The 27762-nt window shown below is 39.8% G+C and overlaps 2 protein-coding genes across 4 annotated transcripts; one reads left to right on the top strand and one right to left on the bottom strand.

Annotated features, from left to right (window-relative positions):
* Positions 1-7: 7 nt before the first annotated feature.
* On the bottom strand, positions 8-13636 carry HHLA2 (HHLA2 member of B7 family). 3 transcript variants are annotated; one of them, XM_059466933.1, is made up of 7 exons: positions 13458-13636; positions 9583-9678; positions 8157-8477; positions 7461-7721; positions 5424-5714; positions 3336-3427; positions 8-2462 (listed from the first exon to the last, which is right to left on the bottom strand). In XM_059466933.1, exons 2-7 carry the CDS (start codon positions 9644-9646, stop codon positions 2436-2438), a joined length of 1056 nt encoding a protein of 351 aa, XP_059322916.1. In that variant the 5' UTR covers positions 9647-9678; positions 13458-13636; the 3' UTR covers positions 8-2435. The 3 variants fall into 3 exon arrangements, with proteins under 3 accessions (XP_059322916.1, XP_059322917.1, XP_059322918.1); XM_059466934.1 differs by having other exon boundaries at positions 13468-13598; XM_059466935.1 differs by having other exon boundaries at positions 13487-13525.
* On the top strand, positions 13508-26981 carry IFT57 (intraflagellar transport 57). Its single transcript, XM_059466932.1, has 11 exons — positions 13508-13868; positions 15213-15375; positions 16562-16680; positions 17552-17642; positions 19625-19693; positions 20225-20347; positions 22417-22488; positions 23082-23213; positions 24120-24182; positions 25938-26004; positions 26542-26981. The coding sequence occupies exons 1-11, from the start codon at positions 13690-13692 to the stop codon at positions 26718-26720; spliced, it is 1257 nt and encodes a 418-aa protein (XP_059322915.1). The 5' UTR covers positions 13508-13689; the 3' UTR covers positions 26721-26981.
* Positions 26982-27762: the final 781 nt, after the last annotated feature.

Genomic DNA, 27762 nt, shown 5'->3' with positions numbered 1-27762 from the left:
CATTTATTTGTGTTTTTATTTTGCCAAGCCTTAGGGATCAATAGAAGATTGCATCTCGCCAACAGCCGACTTCATTATGTTGGAACAAATCCTAATTGGCAGATCTCTGACAAAATCAAAACTAAGGGCAAATCCAGTCATGCTGCACAGCCTCATGTATTTCATATGCAGATTGTTAAAGCAGCTGTCCTGCTTTATGAACAGTTCTTCTCCCTTCATTCTCCCAAACCACACTGCCACTCTTGCTCCCCCTCCCCTTCCTACTCCTGGAATGGAGTTGGGAGTTGAAAGCACAAAAGGTGAAAAACCACGGGCCAAGAACAATTTCCTGGAAACAGCAATGAGATAAGAAAATTAATAGTAACAGCAACAATATTAATTTTTAAAAAGTGTAAAAAAGAGAGGGCGATGCACATGCAGAAATGCTCACCCTAGACCTCTCCTTGAAGGAACCTGCACAGACAGTCCCTCTCCCCACCCCCACCCCCAATGAAGTGGGGTGGCATCAAATAACATTAGAGTTCTGGTCATGTCCCCTCATGGCTATTGCAAAAAAATAGCCCTGTCCTGGCTGGAACCAGGACAGCAGCACAGATTAAACCTGTGGAAGGGAGAGCCCTTAAAGATGGGAAAACCCAGCTTCCATTTGTCCTGCGTGTAGGACCCTGAGTTTTATAGAAGAGAAAGTAAAGATTTCCATATGAACAGTCAATTTGTAAGTTTCTACTACCACCAGTCAAGAGACTTCTCTTTGCCAGCTGCATGACAGGCACAGGAGATGGTGTCAAGGGACACCTCCCTGTGGCTCAGAAATAAAGAACTCTTTTCAATCTTGCCTTTAAACAGGGAACTGGTCCATGGCAGTTTAACACCAGCCAGAAAATTAAACTCCAAATAAGCCACTCCCCTTCCCCCCACCCCTTTCTGGCAAGAGAGAGACAAAGCAAGGACTGTGGGTTGAGATAATTTACTGAAAGTAAAGAGGAACAATGTTAATAACAAAAGTATACAAGAAGAGATGCTTTACCCATACAAAGGTGTTCACCACCTCAACTTAGTTCCATATGGCTACTGGGACAAAGACAAGATGGCGGACACTTCCCACAGGTCATGTCCATGCGGTCCCCTGGGACAGGAACAAGATGGCAGCCATTCCAGTGCCGCCGGCTCAACGTGTTTTTCCAGACTAGGACAAGGTGGCAACCATTCCCACACAACATGTGGCCCCCAGGACAAAAGCAGGTGGGGGAGGCTCCCACGTTTCCTATCCCTGAGCCCAAGACAATGGAGAACAATGACAGATAAACCCCCAGAAGCTGGATCGTCCATGTCACACGGTTCATTTTCCAGACCACTGTGCTAGGCTGTGTTTGGCAGCATTCAGCTTCTCACACCTCAGTCTGCCACTGTTTGGTTCCCCACAGCTGCTCCCACTCGGACACTTCTCTGCTCTCCCCACCACTGCCAGCCCAGCATGCTCTGCTGGGCTCGGACTTGCCACTGTCGACAGCAGACACGGTCTTTACTTTAAAATAAAATACTAGATGAAATAAAAACCAGTAAGCTCTCTTTTCCTCACCCTAAAAAAAACCCCACCAAAACTCAAAATTTAGGGATTTCTTCTTCTCTGGAAACTTCTTTGTCCCTTTAGGACATCCAATTTTGCATGCTGACTTGTCACAGAACAAGTGGGAGCTTCACAGAAGCCCTGCCTTAGCCTCAGATTTTTGGCAACAGCTTAAATTTAAGAAATCATTCTAGCCCACAGCTTCTAAGAATGGCAGATCAGTTCTATTTATAAAATGAGTTATTTATTGAAAAGATAGGAGGTAACACATAAAAGGTCTTAACCTGAGTTAATTCTGACACAGTATAAAACAAAAGAACTACCAGTAGATTACATAAAACAGTACATGATATCAAGCTACCTATATTAAAACTACCAAAAGAAATAGTCAGCCTCCAGAGGAATAACAGCAAAGCAGGTGTCCCTGCTCTGAGGAGAAAATCCATGATTCTAGGAAAATGTGCAGAATATTTCTGCTTTGTGACAGTTTGATATAAATTATATAGTTTGTAAAGGCAGGTGTCTGACAAGTCAGAATTCCAGTTTGTCTTTCCAGGTGGTAATCCCATGGTGCCAAAATAACTCACTACAAGACAGCTCTGTCTGGTTTGAGTTAACTCACCAGTTAAAAAGCAACAGATAAGCTAATGTGGGGAATGAGATGCCTTGCTCCATGACTCTTCACATACAAGTGTCCATTGACTTTTTTTCCTCCCCATTTGTCTGCTATTGTTGCTCAGAAAATCACATTTCCATGTGGCTCTTACAGTAACTCAAAGGGGAAGGTGGAGGAACTTTGTTCTTTTCGTCACCAGTCTCAGTAGTATCTGTGTGCAGAGAGATATTTTCTTCCTGTATGTCAAGGTCTCTATATGATTCCTCTCTTCTTTTTTTTCTAGACAAAATAAAAATACTTATATGAACTACTGATGTGTAAAATTAATCCTCTAGTGGGGGAACAAGAAAAAGACACACTCACCATAAAGATAAGTCAGCATTTTCAATTTTAGTTTTATCTGAGTAAAATAAGCATGCACACAACAGTGCAGAAACATTCCTGGTTTTTCCATCTAGCCCTCCATCAATGTAACCAGAGCCGAATTAACCTGTCAACTGTTCCACTTCCTCTGATTATGATATGTTTGACAGCCCAATAGGTCCCAAGATAACTTAATCTTGCTTAAATTGTTTAGACAACTGCATCTCAAAGTATATTATCATCTCTAAAGCATGTTACAACTGTTTAATAAGCAGTATGCAAGTGAATCTCTGTGTAGAGAGAAAAATGAAAAAAGACTGAGGCATAATAATTTCAGTTTTCTTTCTAATGTGTTTTTGCTGTACCTCAAGGTACCCATAAAATGCCTCCTGAAGCTTACCAAATTCAGATTGTGACAAAATCTTCAGAAAAACATTCAAGGTCTGGATTTAGGTACTTCCCTTCAATTTGAGTTGGGGGTCCATTTTGAGGAGGTGGTCAATGGATTTCAATCTCCCACTGCCAGAATTACCTTTCTTTGGACTCTACTCCTGGTGCCCCTTGTCCAGACAGCCCGTTCACATTGGGATTGTCTTCCCTTTTCTTAAAACAAGATCAGCATAAAAAACAATGCTAACAGTGCAGTTGTTTAATCACAACTGTCTAGCTACGGCTACTAATTATCAATATTTTTAAAGTTCCAAAGTTTGGCTCAACTCTTATTCAAATCTTGAGGGGCTTGGTATCAACAGTATCTTAAAAAATAAGTACTCTAATGATTGTACATACCTTGAGATAGCAAAGTACCGCTGCTATTGTCACTACTGCCACCACAGCACAAAGCACTCCTAGCACAATTTTCCAAGTGTTACCTGAAATTTCTTTAAAAATACAAGTACAAAAAAGAAGGGCTTATTATTCAATAAATATATCAAAGCTATGATTTTTTTTCTTATTTATAATCTAAAAGGTATGATTTAGGGAGAAAGAAACATTACAAGGAAACACAGACAAGGACAACAATGTTAAATTTACTTGACTCATAGTGAAAGACTTTGAAGTGATACTTTACTGACTTAAGTGTGACTAGCTGAAAGCTGATTATTTTACTTAATTGTGCTGATAGCAAATTCCATGTGTGCTCATGGGATAGGATTTGACAACTTCCCATTTAAAACCAATCAACTGCCCAGGGTGCTGGGCACTATCTCCAGGTACAGTGCTCAGTGCCATTAGCACTACTGATTTACAGTAGAGGAGCTCTGTAAATGTTATCCAGCCTGGATCTTAAATTTCAAGACTCCTGCTGCAAAATCTTTGCAACTTTAATCTGAAACATTGCCCTGCTCCATAGTGCAACCATGCAATCCAGGTGGACACAAGAAATTCTGAGATGAGTGAGTGATAACCATGGATTCCACAGGAGATCAAAGCCCACCTAGAAGAAACTTCTGCACAGCACCAAACTGTCAAAAGAACTGCATGGCCCTTCTATCTCAGGTTGTCTTTCCCCTGCTGTGTCTTGTCCAAAGAATTTGAAAAATTGTGTACTCCTCTGGAAACTTCCTATGGATGTCTGGAAAACAGCTAAAAAATAAGAACTGCTAAAACAGCATTTAATCTAGTCATTGCCTTTAGCTTGACTCTGTAACCACATGCAGACCTATGTTTACATCTTGTAAATTCCTTCAGAAGAGCAGCTTTAAGCTGCAACCCTTCCATATGCAGGAGAGATGATTGTAAATCTCTTTTTTCCCCTCAAAAGCCTTCTTTCCAGTGGTCCTTGGAAACCCTTCTGATTGTTCAGCAGCTGCTGTGCTATAGCTGCTATCCAACGTGGATAGCCCATTCCCTACTGTCTCCAGCCACTTATCTGCTTTCAGGCTGTGCTGAAAGCCACAAAGGTACTCATCTGTAGTTATTATCACTTATTCTACCCCCTTTTCTGTCATCTCTATTTTTCATGTCTTATTTGCTTGGCTTGCTTCAAGTTGTCTTCTTTGTTTAGAAGAGGTGTCCTCTATTAGTTCTCAATCTTTTTGGTGATTGTATGTAATTGTGTGAAATGTCTGTGTGCTGCTGTTGTATGTGCTACTGACAATGAAATAACTGTAAGTAAGATTTCACAGCTGGGAATTTACTATAGCTCATAAAAACACAGGCATGCATTTAAACATATATATCCCCAGGCCTAAAAAAGGCCTGCTGTGTAGAATTAAAGCTTTGAAAATAACAACTGTGTGTTCTCAACAAGCTTTCTTCTGCAGCCAAACTTATACCACAAGCTTTGGGCTTCCCATCATCTCTCTGCTACATTTAAAACTATGTTTGCTGTCAGCAGAGCGTTTAGGACAGAACTCTGAGAGCCCTGCTGTGCTCCCAGCGATGAGAGCAGTTGGTGGCAACTGAAGGCACTGAAGGCAGACTTCGATTTTGTAACCTTTGCCACAATAAGCTGCTGACTGAAAAAAACAAACTTCTAGTCTTTAAATAAACACATCGTTGGTAACTTTCTTTTTTCTGAGCCAACAAAAATAAAACATCTCTCTTCCACCCAACTGTACCAATCACACCAAATGACACAAAAATAAGTGCATGTTGCATCAGCATAGCGAGAGCTGGCAAACAACTGTCACTGCTGTCCCACTACATTCTCACCCAATTCATGTAATGAAGGCTGAATCCATTCACAAAGAAAAGCACCTTCCAGTGGAGCCAATGTCCCTCCTCAAGGGGTATATTCTGAACTCTAGAGCTGTTTCCATGACTATTTTTAATTCATTGTTGTAGTATTGATTCTCTTTATGTAATGATTATTTTTGAGATTGGTCCTCATCCTGGTCCTCATCCTCTGAAATGGAAGGAGTGGCAACTTACCGACATGCAAAGTTGTCACAGCAAGTTTTGTGTAGAGAGGTGTTGAAATATTACACAGATATTCTCCACTGTCGCCTGCAGTAAGATGATCCAGCCTCAGTGAAAAGTCACTTTCGTTAAGCTGGACTCGAGGCTGGTGAGAGTGAGATGTGCCATTGAAGGAGGCCAGGACTGAGGTCACTGCATTTCTGTGCAATGTCCAGGCAACACTGAAACCATCAGTGCTTGCAGTGTCAAGGCCGTGTTCACAAGCAATTACGGTGCTCTCTCCTTCCACCTTGGGCAGGTGGTCTGAAACAGATAAAGAGCTCTCTGCACTTTTTTGGAAAATACTGTGAAGGTTATTTAGACATACTGTGATTTTTTTCTTAGGTTTGATACTACCATGAGCAAATACAAAAATATATTTCACTACTTTGATATTGCATTCAAATATCACAGTACGCTTCTAGAAGCAGAAGCATCTGAAGATTTTAAAAACACACGTATCTTACACAAAAATCTAATTGGTATTGGCAATATTTATGAATATCCTTTTTTTAAAAACTGACTATTTTTCCTCTAATTGAGGGGCTCATTAATAGAAGTGATTCAGTCTAGTCTGTGTAAAACAGCAGGAAATTCCACACGCTGGGAGCAGAGAGAAAATGGAACTGATCAGATAACTGCACACCTGAAGCAAATGGATAAAACACAACATAATTTAACTAAAAGAATAAAAAGATTGTATGTAGTTAGAAATAACTTTCAGTTATGGTGAACTTAAGTACTTTACTTGTCCATGTTGAACATTTAACAAGTAGTAAATAGCTTTAAAAAAAAGGAAAGGGAAGGAGAAGGCAGGTAAATGGAATTAACACCTAATATATAAAATACTAATACAAGACAAATTAACATCATAGCACAATTATGGATTTGACAGCAGGGATCTGACACCAGTGGTGGCTGGCAGTCAGCTGGAGAGGAAGGTAATAGATTATTTTGACATGGTATAACTACACTTGATTTCTGGGGGGAATGGTTAATGAACAAAGGTGTGGGGCTGAAAAATCATGAAGACAAAAAAAACCCAGAATTGTACCCCACACTGCTACTACAGAAACAAAAGGAGAACAGTTTGTTTTTAAAATGTTCTACTGAGGGGTTATATGGATGCAGGGAAATGCAAGTATGTGTGTGACACAGTGCACTTGGTAGCTACTAAGATGCCATACTTGCAACCTTCCATATTGTAAGCAATTCCATGTAAATTAAAAACTGCACTCTTGTTCTGGAGCTTATGCAGTGGGTTAGGCACTGAGAGTGTCTGGATACACTTTAGGGGTAATCAGGATAGTGGAAGCATCCATGCACATCTCACAAGAGAACTGCTCTTGCATTGCTCTTCCTTCAACTAAAAATATTCCCTAAGAAACAGGAAAGGTTGAAAACTACCAGTTATCGACTCAAAGTGAATTTCCAATGAAATTCAGGAGGAAGACAAAGCAGAGTTGAAATTTCATAGTCCTGCTTTTCCTTAACTAAAACAAACAGGCTGCTGTTCACTAAAATGCAAACTGTTTGCTGCTCCCCACGCACCCAGCACTCAGAATGGTACTTAAGGATGCATGTGAAGAGAAGTACAATGAAAGGATCAAACAAACCATATGCAGCTAGAGCAGCAGGCAAACTTTCACCTCCCTCACAGAACCCACATATTCTCCAAGGTTTCCATGTATTTTGTCCAATGGGCAGAATTATTTTGTTGATAGAGGGTGAAGTTTGTTTATTAGGCACCTCTTAAAATGTGAAACTGATATAGATGTTAAGAGTAAAAGTAACTTACAGAAGGGTGAGCTAGCCCCTCTCATTCCTACTTCTTGGAAGCAACTGGTAATGCTGCCTTGAAATCCTAACACATGCATTTCCAAGAGAAAGGTATATCCATTTGCACTGTCCCATATCCATGTTGCCCCACTGCAGAAAGACTGTCTTTAGTTTGACTCTGAAGCCAGCTGTGAAATTCAGTAACAATGCCGAAAGATATTTCATTCCTACCTTGCATCTTCCATTCAGCAGCCCACACTTCATGATCCAAATGAATATGACATTGGTAAGTATCTGTCACATTTATAATGTCCTTGTCACTTCTAAGAGAATAGAGAACTCCATTCCTAGTTTCCTCCCGATCTGTCTCCTGGATGTATGTACTGCCCTGTACCCAAGATATAGTTGGTGCTGGATAAGTGAGAAAAGCATAGCACTTCAGTCTTCTTTCTCTGTTTGTCTTTTGGTATTCCAGTGCATAAGAAGAAGGAGCTGTAGATGAAAAAACAATTTTAAAAGTAAATCTTACTACTTACAAAATGGTTTTTAACTTGAAGCAATTACTCTTTTGAAATACCATTGGAGAGAATGAATATAGCTGAGAAGTGTTTGATTTCAGAAGAAAGCACAGCTACTTACAAAGCCAAGATATGTACAGTTCTGAGAAGCCACATTATGTGTACCACATAATTAGCCCTTAGAAATCAACGTGCTGTAGGTTATGAAAACAAGTGCTGCACTAAAATTTTCCAATCCATGTTGCAATATTTCACCAGAGGTGAAAAAACTGCTGCATAACACCATCAGGCCCAAAAGGTGCTCTGCTGTGTTGGAAGATTTTGATTCCATGGGAGAAACTCAAGGAAATCTGCTGGTGCCATTCCATTTGCAGTGGTGTGATCCAAGGGTTTTTGATGCCTTACTGACCTTTAACTCGTAGTTGCACTTCCACTTCTGTTTGATGTTGCGCTGTTCCCACGTAGCAGGTATAAGAGCCCTCGTCAGTCATGGTCAGGTTACTAAGTTTCAAGGAGGCATTTCCACTAGGGATGTTCTCATGGAAAAGTTGTGTTCTGAGTCTGTAATGTGGATCTTGTTCTCCCAGCTGATCCTTCTGCTGGTAGTAACTGTGCACATTTTTGTTCTCTTTGCTCCAGTGAATTACTTCATCATGCCCAGGTGGGAAACGACAAGGGAGGATGCAATCCTTGGAAAACAGTCCTGTTACTTCTTCCTGTTCTGTAAAACCTAAAGCCCATAAGTATAAATGACTAAGGTTAATCCAGTCTACAAGTATATTTCTGCACCTATTTATCCCTGACAAAAAAATGCTCTTGCAGGTGTGCCAACGTCTCTTTAATGACTTTTTTGTCACATGAGTCTCTTGGGACAGCAAGGGTGTCCATTCAGTTTAATCAGGATGACAACACAGAGCTCTGCTCGCTGAACTTCTAATCAGTTTATGTAGGAATCCCAAGTGAGCACCTACATACTCAAATCAGCACACTGCCACCTCACCACCTGAGCTTCAAATGCGTTCCCACACTTTGAACCACATCTTTTCCATCTTAGACTTTAAAAGCCTTTTGAGCTGCAGCTTCCTACATGTTCAAACATTCACAGTGCCATGCTGCAATGCCCCGTGTTACCAACCACCCTCACACAGTGCCAAGCAGTTGTACCATCACAGGGAAAAAGGACATGGCTCTGCAACTGATGGGAAGGACAGAACTTCCTGAAACAGCTTTGCCACCACAGACAGGATGAGGAAGCTCTGTCTCAGCCCCTTGAGATAATTAAGGTGTGCATTCCAAAAATTGACACGAGTGGTAGCATCTCATTTCTGTCAACATTTAAGTTAGGCCTTGCTAGCATACAAGAGAAATTTAAAATTAATCTTTCAAAAAACTGACTGCATTGACTTAGCATCATCACATTGACTTCTTGGCCAAGGTCAGACAAGCTGTTAGGCTGGTAGTGAGTGCCCAGGGGCAGCTGCCATCTCAGACATTCTGGTCCCATCTCTAGCTCATCTGGCAGAACAATCCAAATGACTTTTCCTTAGTCTTCTCAATGCAAAGTCAGTCAATTTGATGCAAAACATTTTCAGTCTGAACTGAAAAGCACTGCCTGCTGAACCAGTGGGGCAGAAACATTGGCAGGTAACAGTCTGGGGGCTCAATGGCCACAGCCATCCATGCAGCCACCTGACAAGCAGTCCTTGGCTTCAGAAGTGTTTTACATTACCCAAAATCGATTCTTTACCTTAATAAACAGTGTTTGAATTCACTAGCTCTTCTTAATAAAAATTTAAAATAATGGTATTTTTTATTATTTTTCAGCTACAACCTACCCCAAAGTGTAGCACTGATGTGAAATACACAGATCATGACAGCTGGTATGTTCTGTCCTTTCATTTTTCTTCATTGGTTCGTAGATTCAGGTCAAACTGGCAAAATATAAGCAGGGGATAAAACCTATTTAAATGCAGATAAAAGACATGTCCATATGTAATTTCCTTTCTACAGCTTGCAAAGGACTATAGGCCTTTGTATCGTGTTTTTGTTTGCAACAGACTTGGTACAGATTTTTGACATTTAAGTCATTCATTATGTGATCCTACACATTACATAGTAGTGGAGGCTCAATCATTACCTTGTAGCCCCTTGCAGATTGATGCTGTATTTTTAATAAATAGAAAGTGTTTACTATCAGTGTTATTGCAGGGCTAGGGAATATTAATCTTCCTCATTCCTGAACAGGATACCAAGGAAAACTGGTCAAGTCAAATTTGCAAAAGTATGTAAGATATCCCTTGTCAAGCCTGATTTTCTTTGCTTTTTAAAATATTTTTCTGATTACTGCAATATTTGACTTTCTGGGGTGGAAAATTTGATTGCATTTGCAAATACTGCAGATATTGAGAACTTTTCACACTTTTTACACTTTCAGAAACATGTGCATGGAAATTTAGGGTAGGAATGCAAAGGAGGAGACTCTCTCATCATATTTTCTGTTTTGTCAGACAGCAATGAACTGGAACCTCTCATGCGTAATAGAAAAAGAATAACCTTACTGTAACTATTACCTGAGTGGAGGAAAATGCAGTCTTATCCTAAAATACAGCATACCCCAGTGGAGAAATTACCTCATGAATCAAGTAACTTGAAAAGTCTTCAACAGATTTTCCTAGTCCTTTTTTTTTCTCCCCAAAAGGCAGCTATAGGTACCACTTCTAACTGGTTTATCCAGGCTTGCTAGCCTGGCCTTTTAGTATTCTGAATCATTTTGACTGGTCTAAGACTATATTTGTGGTGGACGTGAATCCTAAATCCTAAAGATTTTTGAGTAGTATTTCTTTTGAAAAGGTAGTGTGCTTGCTTTACGTATTCTCACTATTCTTTTAGGAGAAAAAAACAGAACAAAAAAACAGAGGCACCAAAACATTAAATCTGAGGCAGAAATAGATGCAATGGAAAAATAAACATCTGATGTATAATTTTATAATTTTGTTCCATGTCAGCAACAATTGCCAGTATCCACTTTCTTTACCCCTTGCACTGGCAAGTGGGGCACATCATGTTTTATTGGATTTTTTTGCTTATTTACCTACACTTCCAACTTGATCAACAAGATATACTGTGCTTGATGTTTGAATTTCAGAAACTGCAATCAATGCTGTATTTCCCTTAGTGAGGGATCTGCCATGTTTAATTGACATGCCACCCTTCACTGGCAGTGATGCTCTGAGAGTAACATGGTTCCAGTGGTACCTCTGTGATGCCTTTGGGGGCTGCATGGACAGTGCACACTGACTCCCACCTTCTAGCTGTGCCCCATAACCTGCTCCAAAATACAACAGCTACAACTACATAGCTGAAAAGTTTCATGTTCAGCACAAACTGTAGCTTTGGATCTTCCCATTAGAGAAAAATATATGCTGGTCTGTGGAAAAATATGAGTGTAGGTTCTGGCCAGTCTTTTCAGCAAGTTCTGGAGACTTACAGGGATAAAGTGTCTGTATGCTGACTGAACAAACATGCAACAAACAATGCCTGTTTGTCACAGACGTAAGTGGCACAACCAAGAAGTCATGCCCTAAGGCTTTGTAGTGAAATATCAATATGAAATAATGTATACAGACAGTGCACAAGTAGAATTAAGTTCACTGTAGTCATGTTAGTTACTAATGGTCTAGTTTTCAGGAGAATTATTTCATACAGAATCACCACAGGCTCAACTGGAAAACAGCTCAGCCAGGGTTCCTGAGAGCAAGGCAAGGTGCTAAAATGCTTTTCCAAAGACATACTGAACAGCTCAAATAATGGTAGGGGGAATGCTGCATTTGCTTTGGCCACTACAGGAAACAAACACATGCTTTCTCTTTCTTGGGTTAATCAGTGACCAAACCGTATCCAAGTATTTCCCCATTTCTGAACTCTGCAGTCAAGCTCAAACCTGATCAGGGCACTCCTGCAGCAAACAGCCACTGGGATTGGTGGCTGCCCAGTGTACTTTGTGACCTCTTTGAGAGCTGGTGAGCAAATTGAAATATTCTCCTTTCACATAAAATTTATTTATTTCAGAGTACAAAGGATTCTATTTATTCCTTTTCAATGCAACTTAACAAAAACACATTTCAAGCATATACACACACTTACAAGGACTGGGAAATACTAGAAGATTTTCATTTTTACCAACAAGCAAACAAGAAAAACAAGCATGTAAAATTCTCAAAAAGACATGTTAATCACATGCTGCTAAAATCTCCTGCCACAATGATACCAGCTTTCTAGAATTTCCTCACTGAATCTTCAGATGTCCCACAGTAAAACAGAGAAGTCGTTCTCTGCCTCCCCACAATGAAACCCTTACAACTTAAATGCTAACTCCATACTTCAGTTGTTGAGAAATACTCCGAATGGAAGAAAATTTCCACAGTCTCACTCCCTGTTGATCTTTGCCGCTCTCCAGCTGCACTCTGACCCACCCGCATGGCTCAGGGCTCGAGCAGCTAACACAGAAATTCGTGCGGTCCCCTTGAGAGAAGCAGCTGTTTTTACAGTGAGATCTACGATTCGACACACGCAAAGATTTCACACCCTCTATGTTCTCTTCTTTGGGCTTAAAAAACATTTTCTCTTAACCATTTATTTTGCCTGGCAAACCCAAAGTTCTTGCAAGCTCTAACAGGCTTACAGCAGCCACGACGCTGCTCCCGAGGCGCTCGGGGAGGCAGCGGCAGCGCCAATTCCCTCAGAGGCAGAGCGCAGGAACCCGGCACCGGGAGCCAGGTCACATCCCCCGGGCTCAGGAGAAAAAGAACGTAAGGTAAAAGTAATCATGACACCCTTCTCAAGAAGCTGGTCATCTGAAACAACAGGTAGGTGCCTAGGGCTGCCTAGGCTGCAGGGTTAGGCAATTATTTTCTAACAGTAATTTTCTAACAGTGACTTATTCTCTCTGGAAAATTCAAGACTTGTCTGTGCCATCTGGTTTCCAGCAGAACAAAACGACTCAAGTATTTTCGGGAAGAGGGCTTACAAAAAACTCCAAACAAAATAAAGGGAGAAGTGGCAAGAAAGGGTGTGTCCCCGCAGACTTTGGTAGTGTTAGGAGTAGACAGGCGAGGTGTGTCTTGCATTCACTGAGTCATTTGGGTTGGAAAAGACCTCTGGGATCATCGAGTCCAACCTTTGACTGATGAAATTCTCAACTAGATCATGGCATTAAGTGACACGTCCAGTCGTTTCTTGTACACTTTCAGAGATGGTGAGGTACCTGGGCAGCTCATTGCAATGCCTGAAAACTCCTTCAGGGGGGAAATTCCTCCCAATATCCAATCTAAATGTCCGCTGGCACAGCTTGAGAGTGCGTCCTCTTGTCCTGTTACTAGACAGCTGGGACAACAGACCGATCCCCACCTGGCTACAACTCCTTTCAGGAAGTTGTAAAGACTGCTAAGGTCTTTCCAGAGCAACTCCTGATGGGACCTGCACTTCACACCCTTCACCAGCTCCCTCTCCCTTCGCTGGACGTTCCAGCGCCTCAAAGTCTGTCCGTAGTGAGGTGTCCAGAGCTGGACACAGCATGCGAGGTGCTCCACCAGGGCCAAGCACATTCCCGGGAGACAGAGCTTTCCAACCCGCTGTCCTCCCCGCCCCGCCCCAGGGCACGTCCAGCCGGGACCCGCAGCTAATGCCACAGCTCCTGGCTGCCCACACTCACTTTTCCGCACCTCCGGCAGAACACCGCACCTCAGCCCGTGAGCTACCGCCGCTGCCCGCTCTGCACCTTCCCAGAGGGAGGCGTTCCGAAGTTTGTCTTCGGGAAGGGATAAAAGTTTAAAAGTTCACCAGCTCCGTCAAGTGCCCCAAGAGCTGAAAGGCTGCCCAGCTCCGCGCGGGTTGGTGGTGTGGCCTCGCTGGGCCCGCCCCTGTCGCTGTGGTTACGAGTCAAGATGGCGGAAGAGGGCGCTCCGGGCCGGCGCGGCGAGCGGGGCGAGGAGCCGTCGGCGGAGCGCGGGCCCGGCGCGGCTTTTCACATGTTCGTGCTCATGGAGGACCTGCTGGACAAGCTGAAACTGCTGAGCTACGAGGAGGAGGCGCTGCGGCGTCACAACATGCGGCCTCTATCCAGGTGCCTCTGACCCGCGCCTCCTCTTCGGCCCGAGGGCGCTGGCGTGGCCGTGGGCGGGGGACGGCGGGAAGGAGGAATTCCGTCGGAGCATAGCGAAGGGCCTGCATGGCAGAATGCCTGGGAAAATAGCCTGTAGCAAAGCTTCCCGTGTGAGCTGGAAGCTTTCAGAACGCGAGGCCCCGCGAAAGGCTGAGATGCGATAAGTAAAGAGTCCTTTGACCTTTCCTGCCCCCGGCAAGTGCCGGGTATCTGCATGCCGGGGTACCCGTGCAAAAAGTAATTCTGCCTAAATTCTACCTCTTCCGCAGAAAATAGCTCTGCCGAAATTCCAAGTTGTTCAGAACAACTCTAAATATCTTGAATTCAGGATAGCTATTCACGGTGTGTGTATATTTTATACCCTTTAACCCTTTACAAAAAGGGTCTTGGACCCATTTTTTGGTAAGGCTGGGCTTTCGTATCCAGTACATACTTGTTTCATATGTAATGTTTTTTTATGTCTTTCTTTTAAATTTTGGTGGAGACAGGAAGTCTGGGAAACAGGGCCAGGGTGCTGCCAAAATCCACCTGCCCAAATAACTCTTAAACCCATCCATCACTTCCAGCCAGGCTCCACTGCAGGGTGTCACAGAATTAAGCTTCTAATAAGCAACATTTTGCTAAGGGAGTACAAGTTACCCCCTTTTTGGGAAGGAGGCTCAAGTATGAGCACAGTGGCTGTAAATTAGTTCTAGCCTGCTGTTGAAGTATTGGAATGTTTGGAGCAGGACAGCAGACCTTTGTGTAAGCTACTTGAGTGAGTAGCTGTGTTGGTAAAGGGAAGCATTTCCAGAAGTTCCCAGTCTCCAGGGTGCATGTGAGTTATACTCTGGGGCGTGGTCTGGTTTTATGGACTGAATTCTTGTTAGGGTCACATATTTGAATTTGGTGTGATCCAAGTCAGATCCAGTTTTCATTGCTCTCCAAAGCAACCCAAAGCACAGTAGGTAAGGACAGGTGGAAAGATCACTGCAAAACATGCTCTTGATCTGAGCTGAATTCACAGATGTAGGAACACCATCCTCCTGCTTTTCTTGAGGAAAGTGTGAAGGGGAGGTGATTTGGGGAACTTGGCAGCCAAGTGAGTGTTGACTAATAACTTACTCAAAGGTGGAAATTAGCAAGCTGGGTGTAGAAAACTTGGTCCGCTGTGGTTTTGTGTGAAACTAGGCATCCTGATTTTTGGTCAGATGGGTTGCTCATTGAGAAAACTAGGTAAAGAAACTGCTCTGTAGCCTGTGCTTACCTATAACGTAAGAGCTCCAGAAACTCACGCTACGTGCCGTTTGCCCCCTTTTGAAACAGGCACTACTTTGCGCTGCCCACCAATCCTGGTGAGCAGTTCTTCATGTTCTGCACGCTTGCAGCTTGGCTGATCAGCAAGGCAGGACATCCCTTCGAGCAGCCGCAGGAGTGCGACGACCCCAATGCTGTGATTTCAAACGTGCTCTCCGAGCTGCGGTCCTTCGTGAGTGTCACACGGGCTCTTTTCCCAATGTTGCAAGCTCCTGCATTCCCCTCAGAAATAACAGCAGTCACACACTGTTCTCCTGCTGGGTCTGGTCCCAAGGACTGGACAGACTTTTCCTAGCTGTAAGTTTGTACTGTGTTACTTAGTTAATTGGAAGTTTACATAGGCTGTACCTACTTGCTTTTTATTTTAGCAGTACGGAAATGGTCTTATAAATAATTCCAGTTGGTTTTGTTCTGCAGTCTGTAAAATGAATTTAACCAGGCTTACCTTTTTTAGTACCACATATGTTGCTCATTTGTAGTAGCATAATTTTCAGAGATTTCATCTGGAAGGTTTACACAGTTTGTGATCCTGCTCCAGCCAAAGTCAATGACTTAATTTGTAGTGTAGGAAGTGGTTTGGAAGAATGTTTGTGGGGTTTTTTGATTTCTTTTTTCGTTGTTTTGTTTTTGGGGTTTTTTTTGTTCTTGGTTTTTTGTTTGTTTTTTTTTTCTTTTGTTTGTTTTTGGTTTTGTATTTTTTTTTTTGTTGTTGTTGTTAAGGAGTAAAAGGTTTTACAAACTGCTAGGAACTACCGAGATTTTATTTTTTTAATTAAAAAAAAAAAAAAAAGAAAGGAAAACCACTGAACTCCAAAGATCAGGAGACTATATCAACTGACAAGAAATATGATTTTATGGAAGATTATGCTCTGGTGCAGCTGTGAATGATGTTAAGGACACTGTTCTCTAAAGGAGTTAAACTATATCAAACTACCATGTTTATCCTGCATGAGAGCAATAAATTAAAATATTTTATAAGTAGAATCTGGAGCAAACAGGACACTGTTGAAAAGTTGGTAGTTAAGTCTCAATACTTTAGTTTCTCTGTAGCTCTTATTACTTTGCCTTGTCACTTGTGTGCTTGACCATCCAGATCCCTTGTGGCTTCTGCCTCTTCTGCTACCTGGGAGTATGCTCTTACCATATGCTTAAAGATTTCTACACTGCATCTTTTCCTTGCCTTCGTCTGGTTTTCCTTCTGTTGCTTCACTGGAGCTGCATAGGAGAAGAATGTAAATTGTCATTAATAAAATCTCATACACAAAGGACACTTTTCTTTTAGTGTACAGAACTTATCTCCCTTGGAGGAAATATGGGCTGTAGGCCATTAGTAAACAGCCTGTCTCTTTTTATTTTAGGGAAGGCCTGTGGATTTTCCTCCCTCAAAATTAAAGACAGGCTGCGGAGAGCAAGTGTGCTACGTTCTTGATTGTTTAGCTGAAGAAGCCTTGAAGCACACTGGGTTTAGCTGGAAAAGGTACAGTAGACTTCTAAGCATCCTCCCTTATGCTTTATTTTCCAGCAAACAGATGTAAGTTGTAGTGGTAAGATAAAACATAGGAATGACTAAAACCGTTTTACTTGACATTTCATGAGATGGTAAATTCAACTAGGCTTGAAGCAGGGTGGCCAGTTAATTCCTAATGCATTTTCACACAACTGGCCTTTTGCCAGCAAGGCTGAGTTTGGACCATTATAGACTTAGCTAATTAAGGTTTAACTGATGACTTTTTTTTTGTTATTTCCCTACACATAACTCCTTGTTAATCTGGTATTTGAGTTGAAACATGTAATGTCCTTTTAGGTTCTATCAATCAGTAGTAAATTCCTGGAGTTATGCACAGTATGTCATGTTGCAAGTAGACTAGAGTAATTTTATTTAATCTGAAGGAAATCCTAGACAAATTAGTTGACAGATAATCTCAAATATATGAAAATGTCTTTAAAAGTGTTCTTTTTTTATTCTTTTTCTCCAATGGGTTTTGAAATGGATATAGCAAAGTAATTTCTACCTTGGAAATATTTTACTGTTACTTCTCTTTAGTACACAAATTCCACTGTAGGCTGCAAATAAGCCTGTGGTGACTTGCAGTTGAATTTTAAGAGTTAGACCAATAGAGAAGAACCCCAAAATTTACTTCCTAGATGGCTTTGTAGTGTGAATGTACTGTACTGCCTTTACTTTTAAGACAGTCCAAGATGAACAAGACTTTCAAGGCAGAGTATGTATTTTTTTAAGTTGTGAAACCCTAATCACTGTCTAGGTATGTTCCATATCATCCATTTTTCGCATCAAATATTTTGTTTGCAGAGGTATTTACAATTTGAATTAATTGAATTAATTTCAGGCCAGCATACCCAACAGAAGAGCCAGAAGAAGAAGAAATAACAGAAGATGATGCAGAATTAACACTTAGTAGATTGGAAGAGGATATTGCAGTAGGTTTATTTGGTTGGTTTTGATTATATTAGTATTGGTCAACTATGAGGAAATTTTTATTCACTGCTCATTTTGTTTGGCTTTTTTTAAGAAGCATTTTTAATTAGCTGTTCAAGTTTTTTTCCTGCAGCTCTATTCCTGCATTGTCAGATTTTATGTAGGGGTTTTTGTGGCTTTTCAGATAATATTAACTCTTCAAGACAGAGTGTATATTCTTATGTGCAGTAGAATCTAACTATCTGCATTAAAAACACAGAGATTCAGAATTGTTTCTTTTCTCCTGATAAATCTACTCTTGATGTTAAACTAAAGAGTTGAAATAGGAAAACAGTCAGCTGTCTCCTCTTTTCTTGTATCTTGTTGAGGTCTAAGCTGCTTAAATTGGGAAGTAGGGATGAAAAAGTTAACGAAAGCATAGTTGAAATCCTTCAAAGAACCTCTGGATTTGTTCTTGGGTATTGTCCTAGGCCATGATTTTCATAACTAATGTGTTCTTTTAGCTCTTTGGAATATATGTGTGTTAATAAAACCACTGAGGTGTTATTCCTTTACTAGGTATTACATTACCAGGCAGTTTATACCAAAAGGATACTCACTTTTTAAAGCCCCTAGTAGTTCTACAGGGATTAATTACGTGCCAATGTAATTTTTCCCCTGGTCCATTGCTGCTGCCAGTATATTGATATTAGCTGTATCCATAATTGAATTTAGCAGTATTTCCAGAAATTAAATGTTAATGATGAGCTTAATGAGATTGTTCTTTGGTTTTAATTCTTCTGAATAAAAATGATGAGGCTGACAGAGACAAGCCTAGTTCTGTAAATAAGGGATAGCCTGTATTAGGTGGCCAGCAGTAGGCAGTGAGGCTGGGTGTGCAAGAAAATCTGCACAGTTTGGTTTCTCAGTTCTGATAACCAGTCTTCTTGTTCTGGTGGTGTGTTCTTCTAAATGCTGCACAAATATCTATTGTCCATTTAGCAAAAGATAGTCTTAATTTAGTCTTAATTTCTCACAGGTATTTAGGGGACTCGGGGTCAGACATGCCAGAAGAAAATAGTGGTCCCTGTTAGTTAAAAATGGGTAAAGTAGAGAAAGGAGAAATAAGCACCAAGGTTTTTAGTGAGTCTTGAAGGATTTTACTCTAAGACCTGTGTTATTGCAGCTTTTGTGATTTGTGTTCATCATCCACCCCCTTTCTACACAAATCTGCATATTCTAGCAGATTTGTGTAGAAAGGAGGTGGATGATGAAATTTCACTTTGGTGGAAAAGACAGTCAGGAGAGGGACAAGGTGTGTAGGGGTGAAGTGTCTGGGTGATAAAATGGCAGATGAAATACAGTATAGATAAATGAAGATTAATGCACAGAAAAAGCATCATTACTTACGGGTGATGGGCTCTCAGCTGATCATAATCCCCTCACAGAAGAAGGGGATTTTGAGACTATAACAGATTTATAGAGTATGTTAACAGAGTGTGTGTTCTCATGGACAAGAAAAAAGCAATTGCCTCAATTTCAGTTGTGTTATTCTGCACATTTAAGACGTGGCATCATTCTGTAACTTCAAATACATAGTACAAACAATATCTTGAAAACTGTGTTGAGGTCTGCTTGTGGTTTGGCTTTTGTTTTGATGGGACTTTATTTTTAAGGTAGAGCTTTAAGAAATACATTAAAAAATACATTTACCATACAACTATTGACAGTGGGCCATTTGATATCAGAGGCTTTAGGGTTTGGGTTTTGTTGGTTTATTTTTGTAATACTGTGGTGCTCTGAAGGAAATGTGGGGTAGCTTTGACCTTCCAGCTTGTACTAGGTATTATGCCTCTTCATAAGCTCCATTTCATAAATTCTCCATGTATTGTTTTGTTCAGAAATATGGAACTTAATACTCCTTGGTTTGTTCTCCTGCAAAATAAAATTATGGAGAAAAATTGTGCAATAATTACTGAAGTCTTGCTTTGAAACTTCTCTTAAGGAAGAAGAGTCGGACAATGAAGAAAATTATATTGACCTGAATGTTTTAAAGGCGCAAACGTACAGATCAGTAAGTTATTACCCATTAGTCCTCTCATGAGAGATTTTTACATCTGTAGCAGCAATTTGTGTCTGTTGGATTTAAATGTAAAAATCCTTGCATAGTCTTTACTTGAAAAAAACCATCTGAAATGAATCAGATATTATATATTAATATTATTTTGTAAGAACAATGTGCAGCCAGTTTCTAAACTGATATCACTGAAGGGCTGCTGGGAACATTTGCAAGAAAGTTTTTGCAGAGACTTCTAGAGAAACATGGTATTAGTTTCATGAATACATTTAATCCCACATAAATATACCATTTCTGAGATGTATTATAATTTCTTAATATATACATTTAATTGTCTTCAGTCTTAAGTATGATGAGAAGATATACTTTAATTCTAAAGAATTAAAGCCATTAAAGAAATCTGTTTCATCTGTAGTCTAGATCATTCTGGATATAAATATTTTTCTAATATTAACACTGCAAGCCATTATAGTGATTTCATTACATAACAATGATATTTTGTGTATAAACTTCGGGATTTTTACACAGAACATGAATGACACTGCAAAGCAAGAAGAGATTTTACAGTCCACAACAGATGCAGCAGAGTGGAATCTGGAAGTGGAACGTGTGCTTCCACAGCTGAAAGTCACAGTCAGGACTGACAATAAGGTATGGAAGAATGGATTTGCTTGTGTACACGTTGTGATTAAAATGTGATTTCAGTCGATGCTGTTTACTTTCTGTTTGCAGTTGTTGTCTTCTGTCATGCAAAGACCTGTGAGTAATGGGCTCTCCAGTGCTGCCTTGTCTGAACCTTTGTCACTTGCTTTGACCCTAGAAGCAATAATTTTCAGTAAGGTGTTTTTTCAGTATTATATTTTTTTTCTGCCGCTTACAAGGCACCTTATTTCTACATAATTATTCAGTGGGGATTTTTTCAGTCCTCTGACATTTCCAATGTATCCACACTTCTAAAATATTATATCCTCAGTTTAACAACTATTAAAACATCTTCTTGGGGGACAGCTGATGATCTTCCCTTTCAACTCTTCTATTTTTTAACCACGTGAAAGGCTGATTGTATGGAATCCCTCTTGGTAAACTTTACATGACAATCAAGTAGGTCTGTACCCTGGTCTAGTCATCCTGAACTCTCCTAATGTTTAGTGAAAATAAGTGATCACTTTTTCAACTGCTTTTGCTCACCATATCCTGGTAGCTGTCTCAGGGTGAAAATCATCATGTCTTAGAACTGTGTATTTCTCTCCATAGTCTATTTCAAGGAGTCTAGAATGAGCTTAAAAGTAGGTATCCATCTTTGGCAGGTCCAAACCTAGGGCCTGCTCCTGGCATTGCCATAAGCGTTCTTTCCAGGAGCTTGTGTAGCACACACAGATCAGTGCAGTATGGAAATTGTTCATTTGCAGTGACCCAGGTAGTTGGAGTTTTGGAGCAATCTGCAGCACTGATAAGCAATACAATACATATACCTGAACACAATGAAAGACAATTACCTTGCCAAAAATAAGGGAAACCTTCAGCTGTCTGCTGAGCTGCTTGCCTCTCTTACACCATACTGCATTTTTCTGTGTGAAAAATTGCCTGGCTTGAACCACTCTGCTGTGATCCTCAGCAAGCCCATCTGTTGCAGAGAACATGATGCTTGAGTCTCACAGTGAGGAATTAAAACTTAATAAAGGCATAGATGAAAAATTAAAGCCACTGTAGGATCTGAGGTTTACTAGCTTTCCGCTTAATGCATCATCTCTTTGCCTTAAGGAATATGTCAAAATGAACATAAAAAGAGGATTCTTCTTCTAGCTTCTTTCAGAAATAACTGGAGAGAAGTGTTTGGCCTTTTTGCATTGTGCCAGTAAACATATTCTGTTTCCTAAGCTGTGCATGTAGACATAGTACCAGGAAAGTATTAATGGTTTAATCAATGGCACTAGAAACTAGAACTTACTGTAAAGTTGTGGACAGAGGTGGGAGTGGGTTGTCTGCGTGATGTTTTTATTTAAACTCCAGAGTTTGGCAAATTGTGAGCAACTTCAGACCAAGAAGAGATCATGAGTCTCCTGCAAATGTGAAACACAACATAAGCACATTATGTCTATTGAATCACTACCTGGTGTGCAGGGCCAATTCACAGCACCTTTTCTCAGCCCCACCCTGGAGTCCATGTATGTTTCCTATCATCTTGAAGCTGGAATTAATTTTCCCCCTTTTAATTGTATCCTGTTACCAAAACCAAGTTTTGTTATTTCTGCCTCTTTTTCTTTCCGTTCTTCTTCTGGTAACGGTAATGACTGAAATAGAAGATAAAGAACAGATAGTCCAGATTTGGTAGGTGTTGGGCATCAAAAGCAGTCATTTTGTCTAAGAATAAGCTGAACTAGGGCAGCTACAATCAATATTTTTAGTATTTGTGCCCAGAGTGGTTTCTAGCAGAAATGGTTCCATGAAGATCAGACTCTAAAAAGCATAGCTACTATGGTGTCAGTGAGGATGTCAGTGTTTGTTTATGGATCTGAGTGTCACATATGACATTTAGGAGATTTATAAATTGTGTCACATTGAGCCAGTGCCCCTGGCTATGAACATGGCACTGGCAGGATGATACATGGCAAGAGTATAAAAGAGAACTGACCCTGCTTTGCATATGTGCCGCTGTTTAGTAACCAGAGAAGGATAAAAATTGTACTTACCTGTGTTTTAATTTGTGATGCCTTTTTTAGGATTGGAGGATTCATGTAGATCAAATGCATCAGCATAAGAATGGAATTGATTCTTCTTTGAAAGAAACTAGGGTATGTCTTGTATGTACAGAATATTTTACTAATCTGTCAGCATTTTTATTTTCTATTTGATATGCATTAAGGGCTAAATTGATCATTTTTTCTTCATTGTTTTTGTGCTATTGCTGTAAAATTAAAAAGGGAAAGATATGACAAGGATCATTAAGGACAGTGCTGGTGACAAAATACCTTCTGGGGAAGAGTTGTATGTGTGAGGATTAACAGGGCTATCAGGGTCCAGTAATGAATGCATTACCGTAAGTGCGTCCTGACTACAGAGGACAAAATAGAATAATACAATCTGAAGGTGCTGTTAAAACCCCCAAATACTCTCAAATACTGTTGCTAGAGTAACTTACTGACATTGACACTTGTAATTAACTGAGGAGGGGAAAGTGATGAAGCAGTAAAGACTGAAATATATATTTTGGAGGTGGGCAAACCAGAACACATTGGGAATAATTTTTTGTTGGCTAAACACAGTATTTCTGTACTATTCTCCTCTCTGTCTGTAGGTTTCCATAGCCTTTCTTAACTACAGCATCATTTTGATACTCTTTGCATATTCTCTGTCAACTGTCAACCCACAGAATGTGATTTTCTAGGGTTACCTTGACAAACTCCATAATGAAATCAGCAGAACACTGGAAAAGATCAATAGCAGGGAAAAGTACATCAACAATCAGTTGGAGCACTTGGTGCAAGAATACCGTTCAGCACAGGCCTTGCTGAGTGAGGTATTGCTGATCTTTTGTTGTTGCCTTGTCCTGTATTAACTTGCTGTTAAGTGAGGGTAGAGGCAAAGACAACATGGAGTGAGCTATATATGAATTCTGCTGTTGGATATAAAGCAGGGGAAATGTTGATTTGCTGTCAAATTATATTCCTCCTAAGCTAAACTAGCAATTTTTATTCAACTGTTCTGCAGGGGAAAATACATGGTTTTGCCTGAGTATTATGTATAGTTGTTGCCAGTCTTGAGCAGCTAGTAAATTGCTAGTTCTGCTTTCCCTGTGAAGTTCACACATCTGTCAGGAGTGGAATAACTACAGTCTCAGTCCAACATTCATCCCTTGGATTGGGTACTAGTGCTAATGTGCACAAAGCACTCTGATGACTTCTTTGCTTTATTTAGTTTTTATGCCAATAGATTGCTGTCTGAGAAGATTTTTGATCCCCTATTTAGGAGGCATTATAGTCTGCCTTTTGGCAAGCCCTCCTGGTTGTGGCCATGGTGACTGTAATGGTAACAGAATTTGACCTCTGCACCTTCTGTTTGCTTTGTTGTTAAGGTATCTTCGAGACAGTAATTTACTGTTGATGGGGTATTATTCTGGATTTCAGTATTCAATCCTTTCTGCATTATGGCAGATTTTTTCCATGTTTATTTCCTCATGTAAATGATTAGAAAGCATAGTTCTTATCAAGTGTGTATTTGTACTATTTACTGCTTTACATTTTTGAATGATAGTCATTGCAAGGGCTGATGTGTCAACCCTGTCCTCATTTGTAAACCTCACTGGGGCTTTGTGGGAGAGTTTCTGGAATTGAAACATATGAGAGCAAGTATTGAAGTTTTCTCTGAACTATCTGCATACATCTCTCCAACTCTGTCATTACAGCCAAGACATGTTTTTTTCCAGGCTAAAGAGAAGTACCAGGAGGGAAGTGGAGGAGTAACTGAAAGGATTAGAGTGCTTTCTGAGGTAAAACACATCTTACTTTAAAATAGTCTTCAGAGAGTTAGCATTTAGTAGTTGCAGTTTAATGAAACCAGTTCTCTCTGATTTGTTCTCATGTTAAAGATTATTCTTTATTTGGAGGAGGTGATCTAGTCCAGTCAATAAATTTTAAATCCAGGCTGTCATTGATTTTTAACTCATGAAGTGTAAGCTCAGTTTGTAAATGAAGGTATATGTTCTGTATTTTATAACCTGTGTCATAGAATTTTTGGGGATTAATAAATCATGCCCATAAATTCTTTGGAAGAAGAAAAGCTCAATTCTTATTTTTAGTTAAAATTAACAGTTTGAAATTTTTATCTTCCAGGCACTTAAAAGCAATATTTGACTAAATAGTACTTTTTTCCATACATCAGATTTTTCCATACATCAAATTATCTTATTGCCTAAATTTGGTTTTCTGTTTTTTCCTTGTCTGTTGGTGCTCTGACAAATTTAAATAAACATCTGTCTCCTAACTGCCTCCCCGTTGAGTGTTTCATGGCATTTCATTTAGAATGACAGCCTGATTTCCACATACTTCAACTCTTTATCCAATTCACAAATTTTTTAAATGGCTCTGTTTGGATTTTAGATACCAGCTTTACTTACTTGACAATGAAGCCTCAGGAATAGGTGCATAAAATAGGTCATCCAATAAGAATGTGTTAGAAATTGTACAACAAATTTGAGATGTTTTAGAAGAGATAGAACAGTTGAGTTGGAAGGGACCTACAATGATACCAAGTGCAGCTGCAGTAGGTAATGCAGCAGTTTAATGTGAGTTTTCTAGCAAAGATTTTTGAGTGTATAATTCTGCAGAATTAGATCTGCTTTCTATTTCACTCTCAAGGAAGTAAGTTTGAAAAAGTATTTTGTGATGGCTTCAGATTTACAGTGTGTGCTTTGGGAGCTAATTAACTGATAAGTAATGGTGAATATGTTATTAGCTGGCATCCCTCAAACTACATAGGTGCAGTGGCACATGTCTGAGGTAAACCAGACACACTGGATGTTAGTACTGATATGTTTACAGGCATGCAATCAAGACCTCAGCCTACCTGGCAATACCATTTCCTGCATGCAGGCAGTAGCAATGTAGCAATGATTCCTTTTCATTGCTGAAAAGGCTTATTGAAGCCTTAATGAAGGGCTCTTTCACATTATCAGCAAGAATACTGAATTATTACCTTGGCTATACTTTAGAATGATATATTTGCTTTTTTTCATTGTCTGTAGGTGCTAGACAGTGCTGAAATGCACTTTTGTTCTTCAGATGTGGACTTTACATACCTGTAGCTGTGCCAGTGCCAGCAGGCTGGACTGCTGCACCTTCTTATGCTGCAGTGCTGTTTCTCAGGTTTCCAGTGTAACATGTCAAAATCCTGATGCTTCCAGAAGGGCAGTGAGCATGGTTATTTGATGAATCTTGATCTGTAGGGATATTGGTTCCTTTGTTCATCCATCCAGCATCACACTGAAACACTTGTATTGTTTTTACTGGGGATGTGCAGATTTTCAGTAACATCATGGTGTTTGGTCAAATTGTTACACTTTTTCTTTAATTTTTTAACAACATTAGTTTAGTTAAATTAATTTCTGAATGTTTGAAAAATCATTTCTCTTTATGTAACAAGTAAGATGGATTAGTTAAATTTTTTTTAAAAAAGCAGTTATTCAGCAGAGACTTTTTTAAAATTCGATATTCATCTGGTTTAATTATGAAAAAAATCTCTTAAGATTACAGAAGCATTAGAGAAAGTAAAGCAGGAAACAGAAGAGAAAGGAAGCAGTATGACTGATGGTGGTAAGTACATTTTTGCTTCAGACAACACATCCTTTTTCTTGGTGACAGTTTTATGATATGTACTTCATTAAAAGAAGAATAAGAGCAATTGCAAGGAGCAAGATGATTAATATGAGCAGCATCATATTAATGGGAAGGGAGGGTTTAGAAACAAAACACAAGACATTTTAATAGCTTTTCACAGGTAAGATTTTCACACCCTGCTGAAGGTGTCTTCAGTTCTCTACTAAACCTCAAGTCAGCTATGGGGATAAGGCTTTCAGCTGAGCAAAACACATCATTGAAAAACCTGTCTTAATGTTGATGCACATTTTTATGAAGCCCTTAGATGTCAAGAAGACAGCAAAATTGTCATTGCCTATTTCTGTCTTTAAAGTGGTTTGCATATTAAAAATGATGTATCAGTACAATCCTGTCTTTAGAGTAGAACACCCTTTTGTTCATTCAACTCTTCCATTTTAAGGAGTAAATTACAGCAAACAATGCTTTTGTGTTACATGGCTGACAGAGTTGTACTGTTTATCTTTTTTTGGACAGCTCCTCTAGTGAAGATTAAACAGGCCTTAACAAAATTGAGGCAAGAAACCATTCAGATGGACATACAGATTGGTGTGATGGAACACACATTGCTGCAGTCAAAGCTGAAAGAGAAATCCAATATGACTAGAGATATGCATGCAACAGTGATTCCAGAAGCCACAGTAGGTGCCTATTAAAATTTGTTGGACCTGACTTGGTTTGCCCAAAATGCAGTTTTCTACCATTTGCTTTTTGTGAGTTCAGGGGTTTTGTTTATGTTGCAATAGGAGGATGTTCTTTTTTCCTGTTCCTTTTGAACAAGATACTTGTTAAAAGATGCACTTTTTAAAGAAGTAACATGCACACTTTAGACTCAAGAGGGAGCCATGTTTAGTTTTGTGCTGTAAAGATTTACTGCATATCTCTTCCAAATATACTAATAAATTGTTGTTAGTGAAGATGTGTCTATTTCCTTGGAGAATGTTATGTAGTGTGAAAGTCTGTACAATGATGCTGACAGCCTATAATCTTGATACTCTGCAGTGCTGAAAGGAAATTGCTTGCAAAGGACTTGAAGGTGAAATGTCTGTCATTGCCACTTACATACATTTAGAGAGAGTATTTAATTAATTATTTAATTATTTCAGTGATACTGAAATAATACAGCATTACCCCTTCTAACAGCCTAGGTCAAAACTGATACCAGCTGCAAGACTTCCCTAACATCAGCATTAATATCAAAATCTTATTATAAAAGACCAAAGAAGGTGAAAAGTATTGTTTGGAAATTACTCTTGGCTTTCTGATTTTTTTTCCATGTGCCATCTCTTTTTCAGCATCACTTTATATTAGCATTGGGTCAAATACTGCTTTCATTTATAGTATTTAGAAGATCTCTGTGGACCAGATTTGGATTATTCTTGTTTTCTGTTCTTGTGTCAGAACACCCACTTTTGATTTCTGTGAAGGAAAAATGTTACCAAATCTAGTTGAGTAATACAGAACAAGAAGAAAAATGTAGGAGGAAGGGGCTGGGAATGTAATGGCAACAGGGAGCTTGCTTTGTCTTAGTAAATGTGTAGGTAAAAAGTGATTCCAGATGTTAGTGGTAATGAAGGAGTATGGAGCAAAGAAATAACCTTATTGATGTACTAGTACATCCTTTTGGTTCTGGTTATGCATGAGCCATGAGTGATATTAGTACAATTCCAGTGGTGTTAAAATCCTCACCGAACTTCT

Source organism: Ammospiza nelsoni, chromosome 2, assembly GCF_027579445.1.
Source record: "Ammospiza nelsoni isolate bAmmNel1 chromosome 2, bAmmNel1.pri, whole genome shotgun sequence".
NCBI lineage: Eukaryota > Metazoa > Chordata > Aves > Passeriformes > Passerellidae > Ammospiza > Ammospiza nelsoni.
The sequence above is the reverse complement of the archived record's forward strand: the minus strand, read 5'-3'. Positions and strand labels throughout refer to the sequence as shown.